We start from the raw sequence: 22,155 nt of genomic DNA on the forward strand, positions 1-22,155 counted from the left end.
ACAGGGCTGTTCAGGGTCTGACATTTACAACAGTCACTACCACAAGACCCCCAGTATTCTAAAATCACAGGAGCAGGAGCAGGATGGGGCTGATGCCGCAGGGAATGGTAGCTAAGGGATTTCTTCCGGCTGGCAGGACTTGCATGCTGTCGGGGGAATGGGAGGGTCCCCAGGATTTTGCCTTGTTCCCAACCAGTTGAGATGGAGAGAGCAGGAAGGGGCTCAGTGTTGAATGAAATGGTGGCTATAAGGGCTCTTCCATTCCCTTTTAGCAGACATTTGGACACCTTTTGGCACCTCGAGAAGCCACATTGCCTAGTGGAAAGAGCATGGACCTGGATGTCAGGGGAACTGGGTTCTAATCCTGGTTCCACCACTTGTCTGCAGTGTGACCTTGGTCAAGTCGTTTTACTTCTCTGGACCTCAGTTTCTTTATCTATAAAATGGAGATCCAGTATCTTGTCTCCCTTCTATTCAGACAGTGAGCCCCATATGGTCAGGGGCTCTATCTGATCCAGTTATCTTGTATCTATTGCTGTGCTTAGTGTAGTCCTCAGCTCATAGTAACAAATACTGCTATCATTATTATTATTATTCTTTTATCAGCATTTTTGCCGATTTGATGATTAACCCTAAACCCTCTAGTGGTTTCTTCTGTATATATTTAGAGATCCAAGTCTTTTTACACAGCAGGGAAAGCAGTGTGGCCTAGTAGATAGAGCACGGGCCTGGGAGTCAGAAGGACCCGGGTCTAATCCCAGCTCCGCTCCTTGTCTCTTGTGTGACCTTGGACAAATCACTTCACTTCTCTGGGCCTCAGTTATTTCATCTGTATGCAAAATGAGGGTAGTGATTGTATGCCTCTTGTGGGACATGGATGGTACAATAATAATAATAATAAATAATGATGGCATTTAAGTGCTTACTATGTGTGAAGCACTGTTCTAAGCGGTGGAGGGGATACAAGGTGACCAGGTTGTCCCACGTGGGGCTCACAGTCTTAATCCCCATTTTACAGATAAGGGAACTGAGGCCCAGAGAAGTTAAGTGACTTGCCCAAAGTCACACAGCTGACAAGTGGTAGAGCTGGGATTAGAACCCGTGAACTATGGCTCCCAAGCCCATGCTCTTTCCACTGAGCCATGCAGCTTGTGTCTTGTCTTATGTTGTCGAGTTGTTTCCGACCCAAAGTGACTCCATGGACACATCTCACCCAGAACGCCCCACCTCCATCTGCAGTCGTTCTGGTAGTGTATCCATAGAGTTTTCTTGGTAAAAATACAGAAGCGGTTTGCCATTGCCTCCTTCCGCTCAGTGAACTTGAGTCTCCGCCTTGTACTCTCTCTCATGCCACTGCTGCCCAGCCCGGGTGAGTTTTGACTTGTAGCAGATTGCCTTCCATTCACTAGCCACTGCCCAGGTAGGAATGGAATGGGTAGGCCTCTGCTTGACTCTCCCTCCTGTAGCCAAGGCTGGTAGAGTACAGGAAACTCTCCAGGTGTGATCCTGGGAGGGGAACTTTTGTCTACCCCAGTGCAAATAACAGAGCTGGGCACATAGTAAGCGCTCAACAAATACCATAAAAAAAATAGATGTGGTTACACTAGGGTCACATCTCCAACTCTGTTGTATTATTCTTTCCCAAGTGCTTGGTATAGTGCTCTGCACACAGTAAGTAATCCATAAATACCATTGATTGAATTGAGTTATATAAATAAATTTCTGTGTAGTCACTGTCAGAAAATGTGGGAAGGATGTGTATGTATGCTCTCATTATTTTTGTGTTCATCCAACACTGGAAGTTTACACCTCTATGAAGGCAGTTTTCTCAGACAACCTCATAGTGACAGGTGGCACACTCTCCAGGTGGCCAATGGTATGTGTTGCTTGAGTGAATGAAAAGGATGGGATATTTCCATGCTTTATGATAAGGCTTTGTTTTTTATCCACCTAAATTCCAAAGCAGCAGATGGCAGTGTAGAAACTGTATTTTGTTTGGGTAGCAGGTCATGTCTAGGAACCCAGGCCCTGGAAGAGGAGTTAACCTTGAAGTTTTATTTTGTTTATCTGGGTGGTAGACCTCAGGTAGTAAAACAGATCATTTGGAAGGGCTTGGATTGTGTTTTGTTTGGGTTGAGTGAAAATATTTACAGAGGAGAGACTGACCTATCCACGTGGTCATTAAGGGTCAGATGGGTCACCTTTTCTCATTGGCCGCAACTCAGAGGAAGTGTTGTAATGTTGATAAATCCAGTGCAGTTTTAACAACAATAATAAGGTGGTGTTTAAGTGCTTACTACGACCCAAGCACTATACTAAATATTGGGGTAGATACAAGATTGTCAGTCGTATTTATTGAATGCTTACTATGTGCAGAGCACTTACTAAGCACTTGGGGAGTGCAATTCAACAATAATCAAACACTTTCCCTCCCCACAATGAGATAATCAGGTCCCACATAGAGCTCAGAGTCAAAATAGGAAGGAAAACAGATAATGAATCCCCATTTCCCAGACAAGGGAACTGAGACCCAGAGGACGTGAAGTGGCTTACCCAAGGTCACACAAAAGACAAGTGGTGGAGGCAGAATTAGAACCCGGGTCCTCTGCCTCCCAGGCCTGTGCTCTTTTCACCTAGATCACTGTGTTTTCCAGAGGAGCAACTAATTACACTTTGAGTTATGTACTAGCTTCAGAGTAGGAATATCTGCTTCCTGGCTTAGGTCCAGTAAGGGTAAAGGAGAGAAGGAAGCCATGCAGTTGGCCTGCTGTTGGCTCAGAAATGACCAGATTCCCCTAAAGGACCTTGGATACGAGAAGTTGGCCCCAGCGTCCGGATGAACGGCCCACTGAGCTTCGTTTGTTCTGAGGCGTGGCTGCGGCTCTTCCAAGGGGCGGAAGCACGGACAGAAAGATCCAAAAGCAGTTGGAGAGGCCTGGTAGGACTTTATTATCATGGGAATGTCTGTCCAGTTCTAAACCGAAGAGACTGCCCAAGTACCAAGAATGAAATGTGAAGGGGAGATGTTTGTTTGCTTAGATCGATGCTGACCCGAGGGGTAGGTTAAGAAACCAATAGTCTAGTGATCCTTGAGGTTTGGTGGTGGACCCAGGGGCAAGCTCTGAAAATCCCCAGCTTTGCTACAAGAAACTGGAGCACTTGGAAAGAATTTGCTTTCCCATATTAAAGAAGCAACATGGCCTAATGGAAAGAGAACAGGCCTGAGAGTCAGAGGGCCTGGGTTCTAGACCCAGCTCTGCCACTTACCTGCTGTGTGACCCTGGCGAAATCACCTAACTTCTCTGTTCCCCAGTTTCCTCATATGTAAAATAGGGATTCAGTACCTGTTCTCCCTCACTTAGAATGTGAACCCTGTTTGGAGCAGGGACTGTATCCAAACTGAAGACTTTGTATCTGCCTCAGTGCTTCATATAGCACTTGGCACACTGTTAGGGCTTATCTAATACCACAGTTATATTCTTTTTCGCATCTCCTCTCATCAGGTTTTCAACAAGAGTAGAGCCCAGCTTCCTCTGTGAAATGGCTTCCTCGGGGAAATCCCAGGCAGGGGGAAACCACTAAACCAGCCTGTCCTTTCTCTAAAGACTATATGTTGACAACTTGTACTTCCCAAGCGCTTAGTACAGTGCTCTGCACACAGTAAGCACTCAATAAATACGATTGATTGATTGATAAAGACTGTGGAGAACTCTCCGAGACCTGCCTTAGGGCCCTAGCCGCATCTGCTGGTTGGAATTACATGGTGAATTCTCTTGGTCTGTGGATTGTTTATAGCTCTGAGACCACATAAATGCAAAAGGCATCAGCCTCCATTTTCTTTTTTTTTTTCCTTTTTTTCTATGGTACTTGTTAAGCACTTACTGTAGGCCAGTCACTGTTCTAAGCGATAGAGTAGTTACAAGCTAATCAGGTTGGACACAGTCCACGTCCCACATGGGGCTCACAGTATTAATCCCCATTTTACAGGTGAGGTAACTGAGGCACAGAGATGTTAAATGATTTGCCCAAGGTCACACAGCAAGCAACTGGAGCTGGTCTTAGAGATTTAGATTAGATTTAGATTATACAAGATTTTCTTCTTGTAACTGCAGTTGTTGATAAAGCTCCTACTGGGCAACAGCTTTCTGCTTATTTCCCTGCAAATTCCATCCCTAAATTCAGAATCCATCCTTTTCCAAGAAGAGCCAGAGCTCCAGCAAAGGAATCAATCACTCAGTCAATCACATTTATTGAGCACTTACTGTGTGCAGAACACCATACTAAGCACTTGGGACAGTACGATACAACGGAGTTCTTAGACTTGTTGGGAGAGTACAATACAATAATAAGCAGACACATTCCCTGCCCACAACGAGCTTGCAGTCTATAGGGGGAGACAGACATTAATATAAATAAATGAAATGTGGATATGTGCATAAGGGTTGTGGGGCTGGGGATGGGATGAATACCGAGTGTCCAAAGAGTTAAGATCGAAGTGCATTGACTAGGCAGAAGAGAGAGCTTCGTTGAGGAAAAAAGGGCTTAATCTTGGAGGAGGTGTGACATTGAGGTTTCCCTTTGTTGTTCAGCAGACTCCCTTCTGTCATTTCACCTTCTCAACATAATAATTTTGGTGTGTGTTAAGCACTTACTCTGTGCCAAAGGGTAAATAGAATTCGACACACTCTCAGTCCCACATGGGGCTTGAAATCTAAGTCAGTCACTTAATTGATTGTATTTATTGAGCACTTACCGTGTGCAGAGCACTGAACTTAGTGCTGGGAATAACAGACACATTCCTTGCCCATAATGAGCTTAGAGCGTAGAGGAGGAGACAGACTGTAATATTAATACAGAACATTACAGATATTTACATAAGGGCTCCCTTCTCAAGGTCACTCCTGGAGAGTTTCCAGTACTCTACCAGTCTCGACTGTGGGAGAGAGAGACAAGCAGAGGCCTACTCATTCCATTCCTAGCTTGGGCAGTGGCTAGCGAGTGGAAGGCAATCTGCTACAAGTCAAAACTCAACTGTGCTGGGCAGAAACGTCATGGGAGACAGTCGAAGGCAGAGATCCAAGTTTACCGAGTGGGAAGAGTGGGAGAAGTAAGAAATAACCACTTGCATATTTTTACCAAAAAACTCTATGTTTATTTTACCAGAACTATTGCAGTTGAAGGTGGGGCATTCTAGGAGAGATGTGTCCATGGCATTGCTATGGGTCAAAGACGACTAGATGGCATAAGACGACCTGTCATAATAATAATAATGATGGTATTTGTTAAGTGCTTACTATGTGCAAAGCACTGTTCTAATCACTGGGGAAGTTACAAACTAATCAGGTTGTCCCACAGGGGGCTCACAGTTTTAATCCCCATTTTACAGATGAGGTAACTGAGGCACAGAGCAGTTAAGTGACTTGCCCAAAGTCACACAACTGACAGTTGGCGGAGCTGGGATTTGAACCCATGACCTCTGACTTCAAAGCCTGTGCTTCTTCCACTGAGCCATGCTGCTTCTCAGTAATAATGATGGTATTTGTTAAGCGCTTACTATGTGCCAAGTAGTGTTCTAAGCATTGAGGTATATACAAGGACATCAGGTTGTCCCTCATGGGGCTCACAGTCTCACTCCCCATTTTACAGATGAGGTAACTGAGGCACAGAGAAGTTGTGACTTGCCTAAGGTCACACAGCAGACAAGTGATGGAGCCGGGATTAGAACCCACAGCCTCTGGCTCCCAAGCCCAGGCTCTTGCACTAAGCCATGCTGCTTCTCATGTAGGGCTGGAAGTGGGGATGAATAAAGGGAGCAAGTCAAGGTGGCGCAGAAGGGAGTGGGTGAAGAGGAAAGGAGGGCTTAGTCAGGGAGGGCCTCTTGGAGGAGATGTGCTTTCAATAATGCTTTGAAGGTGGGGAAAGCAATTGTCTGTCATGTATGAAGAGAGAGGGCGTTCCAGGCCCAAGTCAGGATGTGGGCAAGAGGTCGGAGACAAGACAGATGAGATCGAGGTACAGTTAGAAGGTTAACATTAGAAGAGTGAAGTGTGTGGTCTGGGTTGTTCATTCAGTCATATTTATTGAGTGCTTACTGTGCAGAGCACTGTATTAAGCAGTTGGAAGAGCACATTGCAACAATAAACAGTAGTGAGGTGAGGTAGGAAGGGGCAAGGTGATTGCCCCCCTTTAAAGCCAATGATAAGGGGTTTCTTTTTGATGCAGAGGTGGATAGACAACCACTGGAGGTTCTTGAGGAGTGGGGAAACATGGTCTGACAGTTTCTATAGAAAAGTAATCCCAGCAGTGAAGTATGGACTGGAGTGGAGAGAGACAGGAGGCAGGGAGGTCAACAAGGAGGCTGATATGGTTATCAAGGCTGAATAGGATAAAGGCTTGGATTAATGAGGTAGCAGTTTGGATGGAGAGGAAAGGGTGGCTTTTAGTGATGTTGTGAAGGTTAAACTTATAGGATTTAATGATGGATTGAATATGTGGGTTGAAAGAGAGAAGTCAAGGATAATGCCAAGGTTATGGGCTTGTGAGACAGGAAGGATGGTGATGCCGTCTACAGTGATGGGAAAGTCAGTCTAAGGAGGCGCTGCTTTCTGGAGCTGTCAAAGTCATGTTAACTTCTGCCCTCTAAACTGCCTCATTGCTGGTAGGTTGTGCCTTGGAGAAGAGGCAAAGCCTCTGAGAGTAAGTGCCTGGCGGAACTAAGGTCAGTGACCTCCCCTCAAGAGCAAGGCACTGGGTCTTCTACTTGAATCAGTGGTAGTTATTGAGCACATACTATTTGCAGAGAACTATATTAAGCACTTGGGAGAGCACAGTGCGATAGAGTTGGCAGCCACATTCCCTGCCCACAGTGAGTTTACTGCTAGAAGGGGAGACAAAGATTAATATAAATAAATAATTTATAGCATATAATTTAAAGATGTGTCCCTAAGTGCTGTGGGGTTGAGGGTGGGCCGAATGGTCACAGATTGGAGAAGCAGCATAGCTCAATGGAAAGAGCATGGGCTTTGGAGTTAGAGGTCATGGGTTCAAATACCAGCTCCACCAATTGTCAGCTGTGTGATTTGGGCAAGTCACTTAACTTCTCTGTGGCTCAGTTACCTCACCTGTAAAATGGGGATTAAGATTGTGAGCCCCCCGTGGGACAACCTGATCACCTCGTAACCTCCACAGTGCTTAGAACAGTGTTTTGCACATAGTAAGTGCTTAATAAATGCCATCATTATTATTATTATCCAAGTGCATAGATGATGCCGAAGGGAGAGGGAGCCAGGGGGAAAAGAGGCCCTAATCAGGGAAGGCATCTTGGAGGTGGTGACTTTCTGCTTCTTGTGATGCTCCCAAGCACTTAGTGCAATGCTCTTCTCACAGTAGATGTAGCTGCTGGCGGTGAGTGTTGATGGGGGGAACAACCAGAGGCTGGGGAGGAATGATTTGCCTCTTTTATCATTGCTGAATTGTCAGAGAAGAGGTGGTGTTTGTGGTGCAGCTGGTTGGTGTCTCATATCACTTATCAGCTTGTGATGAAGAGATCGCATTTATTCCTACATCAGTAGGCTCTCACTCTGCCATCTCTCCCGAGGTGATTTGAATCCTTCTCCCACAGAAAGCCCCTATGGAGTCTGCCCTCCACCCAGCCTCCAGTCTCACTGGGAACAGCACCTCCGATTTGTCACCCTGACTAGCTGGATCCTTTGCTCACAAGCCCACGGCCCATCTTGCTAAAGAAAGATGCTCCTTCAACCACTCTTACGGACTCCATACCGATAGCTGGTTGTCCCTCTTCAGATCAACAGCTTTTGTTTGGAAATCAACAGTTAACAGCTTTGGGGTGTGACAGCCTGACCCTGATCTTGAGGATTGCAGAAAACAGAATCTGACCTTTAGCAATTGACTGCCACCTTTCTCTCGCTTACTTGCTTTTTTCTGCCAAGTCCTACCCAAGAGCAGGGATTGCTACCCTGGGGAAATCCTGAAAATGCAGGCAATAATAGTATTGTGGTATTTGTTAAGTGCTCCTTATGTGTCAAGCACTGTACTCCATGCTTGGGTAGAGAGATACCAAGTGGGTCACACTCTCTGTCCTCATGGGGTTCACAGGTATTTAATCCCCATTTTACAGTTCAGGAATTTGAGGAACAGAGAAGTTAAGTTACTTCCCCAAGGTCACACAGCAATGCAAACCCAGGTCCTCTGACTCCCAGGTTGTGGCTCTTTTCATTAGGCCATGATGCTTCTCACACTTGGGCTAGATTTAAAACTGAAAACAAAATCATAACCACCCACATTCAGCTTCCTTCTGAAGCCACCACCAGTTGGTTGGCCCCTTAACTAATTAATTCCAGTCTCCTTTATGTAAATCCCCCCAGGGAGTTGGTGGGATGGCAACACAGTGAGGTGTTACATTCTCCTCACCCTCGGCTTCAAGGCTCTCCATCACCTCGCCCCCTCCTACTTCACCTCCCTTCTCTCCTTCTACAGCCCAGCCTACACCCTCCGCTCCTCTGCCGCTAATCTCTTCACTGTGCCTCATTCTCGCCTGTCCCACCATCGACCCCCAGTCCACGTCATCCCCCTGGCCTGGAATGCCCTCCCTCCCCACATCCGCCAAGCTAGCTCTCTTCCTCCCTTCAAGGCCCTGCTGAAAGCTCACCTCATCCAGGAGGCCTTCCCAGACTGAGCCCCCTCCTTTCTCTCCCCCTCCTCCCCCTCCGTATCCTCCCCGCCTTACCTCCTTCCTTTCCCCACAGTACCTGTATATATGTTTGTACGTATTTATTACTCTATTTATTTTACTTGTACATATTTATTCTATTTATTTTATTCTGTTAATATGTTTCATTTTGTTCTCTGTCTCCCCCTTCTAGACTGTGAGCCCACTGTTGGGTAGGGACTGTCTATACATGTTGCCGACTTGTACTTCCCAAGCGCTTAGTACAGTGCTCTGCACACAGTAAGCGCTCAATAAATACGATTGAATGAATGAATTCTCTGAGGTGTTTCCTCAATGCATTCCCTGGGTGTGGGCACCAGTGTCAGATGTATGTTTCAAGTCTGAACAGATAAGATTTTTTCAGTCATAAATACGGGTGTTGTTTAATAGCCTCACATCCTAACTGGTGAGTTTGAGATGTATCGGAAAATCAAAAGGACAGAAAAATACACAAAAGGGCCATTCAGGAAATGAACAAGAATGTTTGCTTTATCGTGAGCACAAGGAAAGGAATCGAATCAAAAGAATTTATCAAAGTCATTCTTGTCCAGGTGCGAGATAGCTAATGAAAGTGCCACAATTAGGAAAAGAGTTCACAAAGCAGTGAGTGAAGGTTAGTGGTTTTTAGGCAAACTATTCATCTTTGTTTTGGAGGGCTTGGGTCCTGAGGCTTTCTCACACACTTTTAAGCCAATTATAAGTTCTATGGAAGGGGAGATCGTGTTTGAAAAACAACATAAGTTCTAAGTAATGTGACTTAGCAACTTGTGACTGTAATGTAATGGAAGAGAATTGAGAATTGTATGGAAATGTCAGAAATATGCCTGTGCTTGGCTCTCTTGGGATGATTTGAAGGTTTCTCAGAAAGTTGGTGATTGCAAATGTGACCCTCCTCCAGGAAGCCTTTCTTGTTGCCTTGTCATAACTCCATTCGGTCAATCACTCCAGCTCTCTCTCCTTCTCCTCCCCAAGACCTTTTTCCATTGTATTTAATGATGATGGTATTTGTTAAGCACTTACTATGTGCCAAGCGTTGCTCTAGGCACTGGGGTGGCCTGGTTGTCCCATGTGGGATTCCCAGTCTTAATCTCCATTTTACAGATGAGGTAACTGAGGCCCAGAGAAGTTAAATGATTTGCCCAAAGTCACACAGCTGACAGTGGCGAAGCCAGGATTAGAACCCACGACCTCTAATTCCCAAGCCCATGTTCTTTCCACTAAGCTATGCTGCTTCATGTATTTGTTAAGCATTTATTGTGTCAAACACAATAAGTTCTAAGTATTGGGGTAGATACAAGCAAATTAGGCTGGACACAGTCCCTGTCCCGCATGGGGCTCACCATCTAAATAGGAAGGAGAACAGGAGAACTAAAGCACAGAGAAATGAAGTGGCTTGCCCAAGGTCACACAGCAAGCAATTTTGAGAGCTGGGATTAGGACCCAGGTCCTTTGACTCCCAGGCCCTTGCTCCTTCCACTAGGCCATACACGCTTCTTATAAGTAGCTGGAAAATTGTTTGCCACTGTCTCCGTACTTGAATTTTAGGGTTCTTTTTTGGCCATGCCAATCTCACTGTCGTTTTGACCATCCAGATTGACCATGCCTCCTTCCGTTAGACCTTATGATCTTGTGGAGGTGAAGGGGAAAGGGGACAGTGGTGCGCAGAGACTTGGATACTTGTCCAGATAGGGAAGCAGCATGGCTCATTGGAAACAGCACGGGCTTTGGAGTCAGAGGTCATGGGTTCAAATCCCAGCTCTGCAACTGTCAGCTCTGTGAGTTGGGGCAAGTCACCTCACTTCCCTAGTCCTCAATTACCTCATCTGTAAAATGGGGATTAAAACTGTGAGCCCTCCGTGGGACAACCTGATCACCTTGTAACCTCCCCAGCACTTAGAACAGTGCTTTGCACATATAGTATTCACTTAACAAATACCGTCATCATTATTATTATTATTGTCCTTCCTTGGTGTCTTCCTGAAGAGTGAAGTGTGGCTCCTGGCATTCAGTGGCTACTCAGGGAATGTAATTAACCTATCAGCTTTTAGGGAGACTTGGTGGACTCAGATCTTATTTTCTTTGTAATTCTTTTGGCATTTGTTAAGCTCCTATTATGTGTCAGGTATTGTTCTAAGCAGGGATAGAATACCAGTTTATCATGTTGGACAAAGTCCCTGTCCCACATGGGGCTCACAGCCTAAGTTGGAGAAAAGAAAACGTAATTCCCATTTTCCGGATGAGGTATCTGAGGCACAGAGAAATTAAGCAACTTACCCAAGGTCACACAGCAGACAAGCGGTAGAGCCAGGGATTAGAATAATAATGATGGCATTTGTTAAGCACTTAGTATGTGCCAAGCACTATTCTAAGTGCTGGGGTAGAACTTGGGGCTCACAGTCTTAATCCCTGTTTTCAGATGAGGTAACTGAGGCACAGAGAAGTTAAGTGACTTGCCCAAAGTCACACAGCTGGCAAGTGGCAGAGCCAGGATCAGAACCCATGGCCTCTGACTCCCAGACCCATGCGCTCTCCATTAACTACACCATGCTGCTGCTTCTGTTCCCATTCTGTGTTTAGGGCAGATGTGTTGGTTTCAGATGTCCTGGTACCCAGCCCAAGAAAAAACTCCAGGGAACAGGCCTAATGTAGGGAGACAAGTCTGGGAATGCCCTCCCTCTGCACATCTGCCAAGCTAGCTCTCTTCCTCCCTTCAAAGCTCTACTGAGAGCTCACCTCCTCCAGGAGGCCTTCCCAGACTGAGCCCCCTCCTTCCTCTCCCCCTCCTCCCCCTCCCCATACCCCCCACCCCCGCTTACCTCTTTCCCCTCCCCACAGCACCTGTATATATGTATATATGTTTGTACATATTTATTACTCTATTTCACTTGTACATATTTATTCTATTTATTTAATTTTGTTAATATGTTTTGTTTTGTTGTCTGTCTCCCCCTTCTAGACTGTGAGCCTGCTGTTGGGTAGGGACCATCTCTATATTTTGCCAACTTGTACTTCCCAAGCGCTTAGTACAGTGCTCTGCACACAGTAAGCGCTCAGTAAATACAATTGAATGAATGAATGGAGTTTGGAGAGAGAGGAGGTGATGTGTTGGTTGCTAGGGCCAGGATCATGCTGTTGGAACAAAGACTAGCTCACCCTCAGTCAGCATGCCAGAACTTGTTTCCCAATCCCCTGCCTTTATATGAGGCCTGTTTCCGGTGGTTAAACTGGAGAAAATTATTCCCCAGGGAAAATAGCCCAAATTTTCCTCTTCATCAAAGCACAGGTGTATTCAGACCAGCCAGATAAGGAAGGATTAGCAGTAGACCCTCTACTTTTTAGCCATGTCACTAAGGGTCTGTTTACCCTCAAGCAAATCACTTAACCTCTCTGGGCCTCAGTTTCTCTGTCAGTCAAGATCCAAGATAATCAGGTTGGACACATTATGTATTGCTCTGTTCAGAATACTCTGTTCAAAAGTGCTTGGGAGGGTACAGTATAGTAGACATGATCTGTACTTTCAAAGAGCTTAAAATGCAGCCAGGGAGAAGATCCTAAAATAAATTACAAATAAGGGGATCAGTAGAGTGAAAATCAATCAATCAATCATATTTATTGAGCGCTTACTGTGTGCAGAGCACTGTATGCTTGGGAGCGCTTGGGAAGTACAAGTTGGCAACATATAGAGACAGTCCCTACGCAACAGTGGGCTCACAGTCTAGAAAGGGGAGACAGAGAACAAAACCAAACATATTAACAAAATAAAATAAATAGAATAGATAAGTACAAGTAAAATAAATAAATAAATAGAGTAATGAATATGTACAAACATAGTGAAAAGATATGTATACAAGTGCCGAGTTCCCAAGTACTTGGCTGATGGTGTCAAAAATACCTACTTCTCTTAACTGCAAGTGGATTTTTTGAGGACAAAATGAGCTATGGTCAAAGTGCTTCTGCACACAGTAAGCACTCAGTAAAAACAGTTGATTGATTAATCGATTCTTTCTTTGAAAAGCCAACCCTATTTTCTCCTTGGAATCTTTGCCCAAAGTGCCTACATATTAAGGGGGCTTTTCAATTAGGAGTGTCATAGGACTTGTCTGCTAATTGTAGTGTATTCTCCCAAATACTTAGCATAGTGTTGGTGCTCTGTAAAGACTACTGATTGGTCTATTCAAACCTCAAAGCCTCCAGACTTAGGCAGTAGCACAATCTTGTTCCTGTGTCAGGTGAACCTGCATTTAGATTGCTACATCTCCTCGGGCGTTGGAGAAGACTTGTGCAAGAGACACTATTCAATCTGGAACTCCCAAGTGGCAATTACCATAAATAGAGAAGCCAAAGGAGAAACAGTTGGCTCCCAGTGAATGTTGCCACTGAAGCAGGCTGAGTGGGGAAATGTATAGTAGAACATTGATAATTTGGGGGATATAGGCACCTTGCTCATGCATGAGTATAGAGTATATATGCACATATTTATTTTTCTGTTCATTTTATTAATGATGTGTATATAGCTATAATTCTATTTATATTAATGCTGTTGATGCCTGTCTACTTATTTTGTTCTGTTTTGTTGTCTGTCTGTCCCCTTCTAGACTGAGAGTCTGTTGTTGGGTAGGGATTGTCTCTGTTGCCACATTGTGCTTTCCAAGCGCTTAAGCACAGTGCACACAGTAAACAATAAATATGATTGAATGAATGTATATGTATGCGTGTACCCGTGTGTCACGGAAAAACTAAAAATAGCATTTGTGGTAAGCACATAGGTAGGTAGGTACCTATAAGCGGATCAGCCAATCAGTGCTATTTACTTAGCACAGGGCACTGTTCTAAGCGCTTGGGAGAGTGCAACAGAATAAGTAGACATGATTCCTGTCCTCAAGGAGTTGACACATAGGGCTCCCAGGTTTTCTTCTGACTCCGTTGGTGCCTCCAATTTGATTGCAACAATTGCAGGAGTTGCGCACTATCAGGATGATTTTCCCAATCTGTTGAAACAAATGCACAGGGAGTTGGACACAAGTAGAGAGTATGGGCTGCGGTGAGAGTGTTTGCGACCTGTGTGATGGTTCTGAGTTGCCTGTGCCTGCTTCTAGGGACTCCAGGAGCTCTGCTCCTGTAAAACCAACCTACTCTGTAGCTCCAGGGCATTGGCTGGCCATCCTAAGGAACTTAATTGCAAACCCTGAATCAGCTTGTTCCCATTATTGTTCTGCTGTAACCACTAGAGTCTACTTTGCTGTGGTTCTTGGCATGTACCAGTAGCTGGTCAGTATTTCCTCCCCCTGCACTTTGAGCGCAATAGCCTTTTAAGCATCTCTTAAACAGCTGTACCCATAAGAGGTCCAAAACCTACAACAGAGAATGCATTCTGTGCCTTTAAGTCCTCAGCGAAGCTGGTATCCATTGACACACTTCTTGTAATTAGCAATCACTCAATCAACAGTTTTTGTTGAGAGCTTGCTTGTACTAAACCCCTGGGAAAGAAGAGTACAACAGAGTTGGGAGACATGAATCCTGCCCACAAGGAGTGTCCCAATCTACAGGAGAAGACGGATATTGCAATAAATTATCAGTTGGGGAAATAGTAGAGTAAAGGGATATTTTCATAAGTGCTGTGGAGTTTGGGTGACTATCAGAATCCTTAAAGGGTACACAGTCAAGTTCATCGTCAGTGCAGAGGGGAAAGTGGGTAGGAGAAATTAAGGGCTCCGTCCGCGAAGGCCTCTCGGAGGCGATGTAATTTTAGGAGTGTTTTGAAGGTGGGAAGAGTGGTGAATTGTCGGTTATGAAGAGGGGCAGAGTTTCAGGCTTGAGGGAGAATGTTGATAAGAGGTAGGTAGCAGGAGAGATGAGATTGAGGTACACAGAGTAGGCTAATATTAGAAGAGTGGAGTGAGCGGGTTGGGATATAGTAGGAGATCAGCAAAGTTGGAGGGATAGAACTGATTCGGTGCCTTGAATTCGTCAATCAGTGGTATTTAGCACAGAACTGATTCAGTGCCTTGAATTCGTCGATCAGTGGTATTTAGCACAGAGCACTGTATTAAACACTTGGGAGAGAACAAGACAGCCGAGTTGGTAGATGCATTCCCTGCCCACAAAGAGCCTACAGTCTAGAGTGGGAGACAGGCATTACAATAATGGATAGGTGCATAAGTGTTGCCCCTCTCAGGATCGCACCTGGAGAGTTTCCAGTACTCTACCAGTCTCAGCTATGGGAGGGAGAGTTAAGCAGAGGCCTACCCATTCCATTCCTAGCTTGGGCAGTAGCTAGAGAGTGGAAGGCAATCTGCTACAAGTCCAAACTCCCCTGTGCTGGGCAGCAGCAGCCAGGGAGAGAGTCGAGGGCAGAGACTCAAGTTTACTGCACGGAAGAATGCAATGGTAAACCACTTCTGTATTTTTACCAAGAAAACTATGGAACACAACCAGAATGATTGCGGATGGAGGTGAGGGGTTCTGGGAGAGATGTATCCACGGAATCACTATGGGTCAAAAATGACTCGACAGCCCTAGACAAGATGTAAGTGTTACAGGACTGAGAGTGGGGGTGAATAAAAGGTAAAAATCCAAGTGAAGGGAGAGGGAGTAAGAGAAACGAGGGGCTAGTCAGCAAAGGCAAAGGAGGAGATGTGACTTTCATAAGGCTTTGGAGGTGGGAAGAGTGATTGTCGGATATGAATAGGGAAGGAGTTCCAGGCCAGCGGGAGGACATGAGCAAGGGGATGGCGGTGAGAGAGGTGAGATCGAGGTACAGTGAATAGATTGGCGTTAGCAGAACACTGCGAGCTAGGTTGTAGAAGGAGAGTAATGAGGTAAGTTAGGTGGTGGCAAGGTGATTGAGTGCTAAAAACCGATGGTAAGGAGTTTCTTTTTGATGCGGAGGTGGATAGGCACTCACTGAAGGTTACTGAGAAGTGGGAAGATGTGGACTGAACATTTTTTTTGAAAATGATGGACAACATTTTTTTGGAAAAATGATCTGGGCAGCAGAGTTAAACATGGACTGGAGTGCGGAGAGACAGGTCACACAGAGGTCAACGAGGAAGCTGATGCAGTAGCAGCGTGGCTCAGTGGAAAGAGCATGGGCTTTGGAGTCAGAGGTTATGGGTTCAAATCCCGACTCTGCCAATTGTCAGCTGTGTGACTCTGGGCAAGTCACTTAACTTCTCTGTGCTGCAGTTACCTCATCTGTAAAATGGGGATTAACACTGTGAGCCCCTGTGGGACAATCTGATCACCTTGTAACCTCCCCAGTGTTTAGAACAGTGCTTTGCACATAGTAAGCACTTAATAAATGCCTCATTATTATTATTATTAAAGTGGGAATGAACTGCTTGACTCAGTATGGAAGCAGTTTGGATGGGGAGAAGAGAACATTTAAGGTCCTTTCATTATTGATCAAAACACTTGTGGGTTAGGGTGAGGGCACTTTAGGTTCAAATAGGATGAAGGAATGGGATCTTGAGGATGAATTTCTTTTTTGGGGGTCTAATGTTCTCATTTTGGTAACTGCACTGTGTTACCCCTGTTCAGATTAAGTCTCTGAGGCTGCAGCTGCAATAATTGTAGTATTTGTTAAGTGCTTACTATGTGCCAGGCACTGTACTAAACATTGGGGAGGATGCAAGCAATCGGGTTAGAGACAGTCCCTGTCACACGTGGGTCACACTATTTAATCCCCATTTTATAGATGAGGTAACTGAGGTTCAGAGACGTGAAGTCCCTTCTCCAAGGTCACACAGCAGACAAGAGGTGGAGCTGGGATTAGAACCCATGTTCTTTTGACTCCCAGGCCCATACTCTATCTACTGGGCCACACTGCTCCCTCTTTAGCTTGTAAGCTCATTGTGGGCACAGAATGTGTCTGATTATTGTAGTGTACACTCCCAAATGCTTAGTACTGTGTTCTGCACATAGTAAGTGCTCAATAAATATGAATGAATAACTATTCTTTTGCTCTACAAATCTCCTTCCTCTGTGGTACTGCACCCTGAGTTTCCCCAGGGTAGTTTTTCTGTCACTGAGACACGGAACCCCTCTGCTGTGGACTACAGTATAGTCTTGAGAAAAGAACTGGAATTAAGCATTAAGCATCGTTCTACAGAAGTTGCCTCATTGACAGACCTTTCACTCCCACTCCGTCTCTTTTCTCTTCCAGATCAATCAAGAAAGTTGGTGTCGGATAGAGCCCAGCCCTACCACACCTGTTTTGGCCATCACAAAAGCACCAGGTAAGCAGCATTTTGATTCCAAGTTGAGCGATTCCCCCGACTCTCTGGAAAAATCTCCCCGCCATTCCCGACCCTGGGAAGTGCAGAATCTAATTCCAGAAACAAAACACTTTGACTCTGACATCTTCCCTCCCTCAACTAAACCACCCCCAGCCCCTCCCCCGCTAATCTGGAGGAAAGGTTGTGTGTCATTCAGGCTTGTTGTTGGCATTGAGTGTCAGCACTTAAAAGAATTGAAGATGAGCACATGTAATTACCTGGCTTGATTTCTGCAGGAATAGGCTTCATGCCTGGCTTTATGATTCATTCAGAAGCTATCTGGGCAAATTGGACCCCTCACCTAGGGATTTGGGGCTAGAAAGGTAAAAAGCTTGCCGGCAGTATCCAAATTAGAGGTTTGCTATTGGGTCCTGAAATTCTGGCGGCATGTGAACGGGGGCATGGGTCATAGAAAGGAGGGTAGGGCGGTGACCACAGAGCTTCTTTGGTCTGTTCTGAGTTCTGTCACTGACTCATTTTGGGGTCCAGGGAAGGTCCCTTGGCCACTGTGAGCTTCAGGGTCTCCATCTGAAAAGTTGACCACGCAGAGGGGTGGTAATGGGGATACAATAATGAATGATAACAAAGGCACCCACATATGAAAGGACCGCACCCAAAATCCATCAGTGGTAAAATGCAACCAGGACTCACCATAAAAGGCATATGCATGCAATTCATCATTCTGCTCGTCTCGTACCAGCTTCCTCCTCAGGTTTTTGTTATATTTTTTGTTTTTGTCATAATTGCCAAGTCTCTGCTATGTGCCTGTCTTCTGCTGCATATGCCCATTAATCAGTGACTCAGAATTCTGCTACCTAGGTAGTAAACTGTCCACTGGTGCTGTACAAAGTGGTAGAAAGCACGGCAGATAGCATGGCCCCAGAGGGAGAGAAGCAACATGGGGAATATTTAACTCTAGATAGAAGCAAAATGTCCTGGTGGTTAAAGCATGGGCCTGGGAGTCTGAAGGTCATGGGTTCTAAGCCTGGATCTGCTACTTGTCTGCTGTGTTACCTAGGGCAAGTCACTTCACTTCTCTGTGCTTCAGTTCCTTCATCCGTAAACTGGGGATGAAGACTGTGAGCCCCGTGTGGGATGACAGGGATGGTGACCAAACCGGTTATCTTGTATCTACCCCAGTGCTTAGAGCAGTCCTTGGCATATAGTAAGCCCTCAACAAATACCATAATTATTACAATTATTACCATTATTAATATACCCGACTCTGTCACTTTGCTGTGTCACCCTCGACAAGTTACTTAAACTCCTCTGGGCCTCGGTTTCCTCATCTGTAAAATGGGGATTAAATCCTACTCCCTCCTACCTAGACTGTGACCCCCATGTGGGGCAGGGACTGTGTCCAACCTGATAAGCTTGTATTGACCCCAGTGCTTAGAACAGTGCTTGATAGTAAATGCTTAACCAATACCCTAATTATGACATGTGCTGATGGTGTGGACTCAAACCAGAAGTCCTGGATCTACTACCAGAAAATACACTCAGTTTCTTGAGTGGTTTCACTATGAATAAGTAGCAGGACAATATTACCAACCAGGAAGTCCTGGAACCTCGTTAACCCAACAACAATCAGTCAGTCTATCAGTGGCATTTAGTGAGTTCTTCCTGGGTGCAGAGCACTGTACTAGACACTTAACATGATCCCTGCCCTTAAGGTGTTTACAATCTTGTGGGATTGAAGCAATGCTCATTCATAGGCACACAGATCTCCTGGGCAGGACACGTGAGGAGAATGGATGGTAGTGGAAAACCCAAGCAACTGCTCTATAGTAAACTGATGGGAGGCCTAAACAATTCAGGGGGCCAGAATACACGATTTAAAGATGGAGTAAACCAGAGTCTCAAGCAGTGTGAAATAGCAATGGAGTGTTTGAATGACAGAGAAGCAGCATGCCCTAATGGAAAGACCCCAGCCTGGCTCCACTGCTTGTCTTCCATGTGATCCTGGGAAAGCTACTTCACTTCTCTAGGCCTCAATTACCTCATCTGTGAAATGGCGATTGAGACTGTGAGCTCGATGGGGGACAGGACTGTATCCAACCTGGTTATCTTGTACCCAGTGCGTAGTGCAGTACCTGGTACATAGTAACTGTGTAAAAATACCATAAAAAAAGAACAGTGCAGCAAATAGACCACCCTGGCAGGCAGCAGTCTGGAAAGAGGGTCCCTATAATTTGGAGTACAAGAGGCACGATCAAAAGCAGATCAGGCCCTTGTGTAGAACAAATCCATTAGCACAATAAGAATCTATCTTTAGGTGAAAAAAATGTGAAAAAGTGTCAGTCACCCATCAGCCTTTTCAGCCACACAACTGTGATATGTGTTAAGGACTTACCATGTGCCAAGCACCATATTAAGCACAGGTTAGAAAGGTTAACGTTGTCAGGGGCGTGTTCTTTGAAGAAAAGGACAGTGAGATATGTATCAGAAGGTTAGTCTGCATTGCTGTGGGAGTGTGGTTACACCTGGGGAAATGCAGTTGCAGCTTGGATCTCTTCCTCTTCTGAAACTCTGCCGGGATCCCAGATTCCTTAACTTGGATGTCTCCAAAGAGAACCTTCTAGAACAAACAAGGGGTTGCTCCAGTGCTCTCATCTTTGTGTGGGAGGGAAAGTTAGAATGCCCCAGCCATGATGGAAAGGTGGCCCCGGCTAAGACTCTCCCTTCCTGGTTTCTTGACTTGCCCTTCACCCTTTTGCCACCTCGCTGAACTCTTCCCTAACCTAATGCCCTACTTCGCTAATTGGTCCTCACCAGTTGGGTTATGCCAGAACTTTTCAAACTACAAAATCTGTCCTACCACAGTATAATTCCTCCCATACCAAAATAAGTACCATGAACTATCTAAGCAACCTTCCATTCAGATGTTGTTGTTTTTTAAAAAGGTATTTGCTAAGTGCTTACTATGTGTCAAGCACTATACTAAGTACTGGGTAGATAAAACTTAATCAGGCCAAATGCAGTCCCTGGCCCACATAAGGATCACAGTCTGAGAAGGAGGGAGAACAGGTATTAATAATAAAAATAATAATGGCATTTGTTAGCGCTTACTATGTGCGAAGCACTGTTCTAAGTGCTGGGGGGATGCAGTGTGATCAGGTTGTCCCACATGGGGCTCACATGATCAATCAATCAATCAATCAATCGTATTTTTTGAGCGCTTACTATGTGCAGAGCACTGTACTAAGCGCTTGGGAAGTACAAATTGGCATCACATAGAGACAGTCCCTACCCAACAGTGGGCTCACAGTCTAAAAGGGGGAGACAGAGAACAGAACCAAACATACCAACAAAATAAAATAAGTAGGACAGAAATGTACAAGTAAAATAAATAAATAAATAGAGTAATAAATATGTACAACCATATATACATATATACAGGTGCTGTGGGGAAGTGAAGGAGGTAAGACGGGGGGATGGAGAGGGGGACGAGGGGGGAGAGGAAAGAAGGGGCTCAGTCTGGGAAGGCCTCCTGGAGGAGGTGAGCTCTCAACAGGGCCTTGAAGGGAGGAAGAGAGCTAGCTTGGCAGATGGGCAGAGGGAGGGCATTCCAGGCCCGGGGGATGACATGGGCCGGGGGTCGATGGCGGGACAGGCGAGAGCGAGGTACAGTGAGGAGATTAGTGGTGGAGGAGCGGAGGGTGCGGGCTGGGCAGTAGAAGGAGAGAAGGGAGGTGAGGTAGGAGGGGGGCGAGGTGATGGAGAGCCTTGAAGCCCAGGGTGAGGAGTTTCTGCCTGATGCGCAGATTGATCGGTAGCCATTGGAGGTTTTTGAGGAGGGGAGTAATATGTCCAGAGCGTTTCTGGACAAAGATAATCCGGGCAGCAGCATGAAGTATGGATTGAAGTGGAGAGAGACAGAGGATGGGAGATCAGAGAGAAGGCTAGTGCAGTAGTCCAGACGGGATAGGATGAGAGCTTGAATTAGCAGGGTAGCAGTTTGGTTGGAGAGGAAAGGGCGGATCTTGGCAATGTTGCGGAGCTGAGACCGGCAGGTTTTGGTGACGGCTTGGATGTGAGGGGTGAATGAGAGAGCAGAGTCGAGGATGACACCAAGGTTGCGGGCTTGTGAGACGGGAAGGATGGTAGTGCCGTCAACAGAGATGGGAAAGTCAGGGAGAGGACAAGGTTTGGGAGGGAAGACAAGGAGCTCAGTCTTCGACATGTTGAGCTTTAGGTGGCGGGCAGACATCCAGATGGAGATGTCCTGAAGGCAGGAGGAGATGCGAGCCTGGAGGGAGGGGGAGAGAGCAGGGGCAGAGATGTAGATCTGGGTGTCATCAGCGTAGAGATGATAGTTGAAGCCGTGGGAGCGAATGAGGTCACCAAGGGAGTGAGTGTATATTGAGAACAGAAGGGGACCAAGCACTGAACCTTGGGGAACCCCCACAGTAAGAGGATGGGAGGGGGAGGAGGAGCCTGCAAAAGAGACTGAGGAAGAACGACCGGAGAGATGAGGAGAACCAGGAGAGGACGGAGTCTGTGAAGCCAAGGTCAGATAACGTGTGGAGGAGAAGGGGGTGGTCCACAGTGTCAAAGGCAGCTGAGAGGTCGAGGAGGATTAGGACAGAGTATGAGCTGTTGGATTTGGCAAGCAGGAGGTCATTGGTGACCTTTGAGAGCGCAGTTTCCGTGGAATGAAGGGGACGGAAGCCAGACTGGAGGGGGTCGAGGAGAGAGTTGTTGTTGAGGAATTCTAGGCAGCGCGTATAGACAACTCGTTCAAGGAGTTTGGAAAGGAATGGTAGGAGGGATATGGGACGATAACTAGAAGGTGAGGTGGGGTCAAGAGAGGGTTTTTTTAGGATGGGAGAGACATGGGCATGTTTGAAGGCAGAGGGGAAGGAACCAGTGGAGAGTGAGCGGTTGAAGATGGAAGTTAAGGAGGGGAGAAGGGATGGAGCGAGAGATTTCATAAGATGAGAGGGAATGGGGTCAGAAGCACAGGTGGCCGGAGTAGCACTTGAGAGGAGGGAGGAGAGTTCCTCTGAGGATACCGCTGGGAAGGATGGGAGAGTAGCAGAGAGTGTTGAGAGCCGGGGGGTTGGAGAAAGGGGGGAAGAGACTTTGGGGAGGTCGGACCTGATGGATTTAATTTTGTTAATGAAGTAGGAGGCCAGATCGTTGGGGGTG

The 22,155-nt window shown here is 46.0% G+C and overlaps 1 protein-coding gene and 3 non-coding genes across 12 annotated transcripts in view; 3 read left to right on the forward strand and 1 right to left on the reverse strand.

The window, feature by feature from the left end:
* Positions 1 to 22,155, forward strand: part of AKAP13 (A-kinase anchoring protein 13) — a 324,907-nt gene that overhangs the window by 181,016 nt on the left and 121,736 nt on the right. For all 9 annotated transcript variants that reach the window (XM_038746250.1, XM_038746251.1, XM_038746256.1 and 6 more), the window contains one exon: positions 16,893 to 16,965. In XM_038746250.1, coding sequence (XP_038602178.1) covers positions 16,893 to 16,965 — 73 coding nt within the window. The remainder of the gene's footprint in view (positions 1 to 16,892; positions 16,966 to 22,155) is intronic.
* On the reverse strand, positions 1,380 to 1,516 carry LOC119928981. The gene has a single exon (XR_005451125.1). It is a non-coding gene; the product is annotated as a small nucleolar RNA SNORA7 (small nucleolar RNA).
* LOC119929180 lies at positions 4,884 to 5,021 on the forward strand. Its single transcript, XR_005451317.1, has one exon. It is a non-coding gene; the product is annotated as a small nucleolar RNA SNORA7 (small nucleolar RNA).
* LOC119929414 lies at positions 14,894 to 15,031 on the forward strand. The gene has a single exon (XR_005451539.1). It is a non-coding gene; the product is annotated as a small nucleolar RNA SNORA7 (small nucleolar RNA).

This window comes from Tachyglossus aculeatus, chromosome 5 (assembly GCF_015852505.1).
Source record: "Tachyglossus aculeatus isolate mTacAcu1 chromosome 5, mTacAcu1.pri, whole genome shotgun sequence".
Taxonomy (NCBI): Eukaryota; Metazoa; Chordata; class Mammalia; order Monotremata; family Tachyglossidae; genus Tachyglossus; species Tachyglossus aculeatus.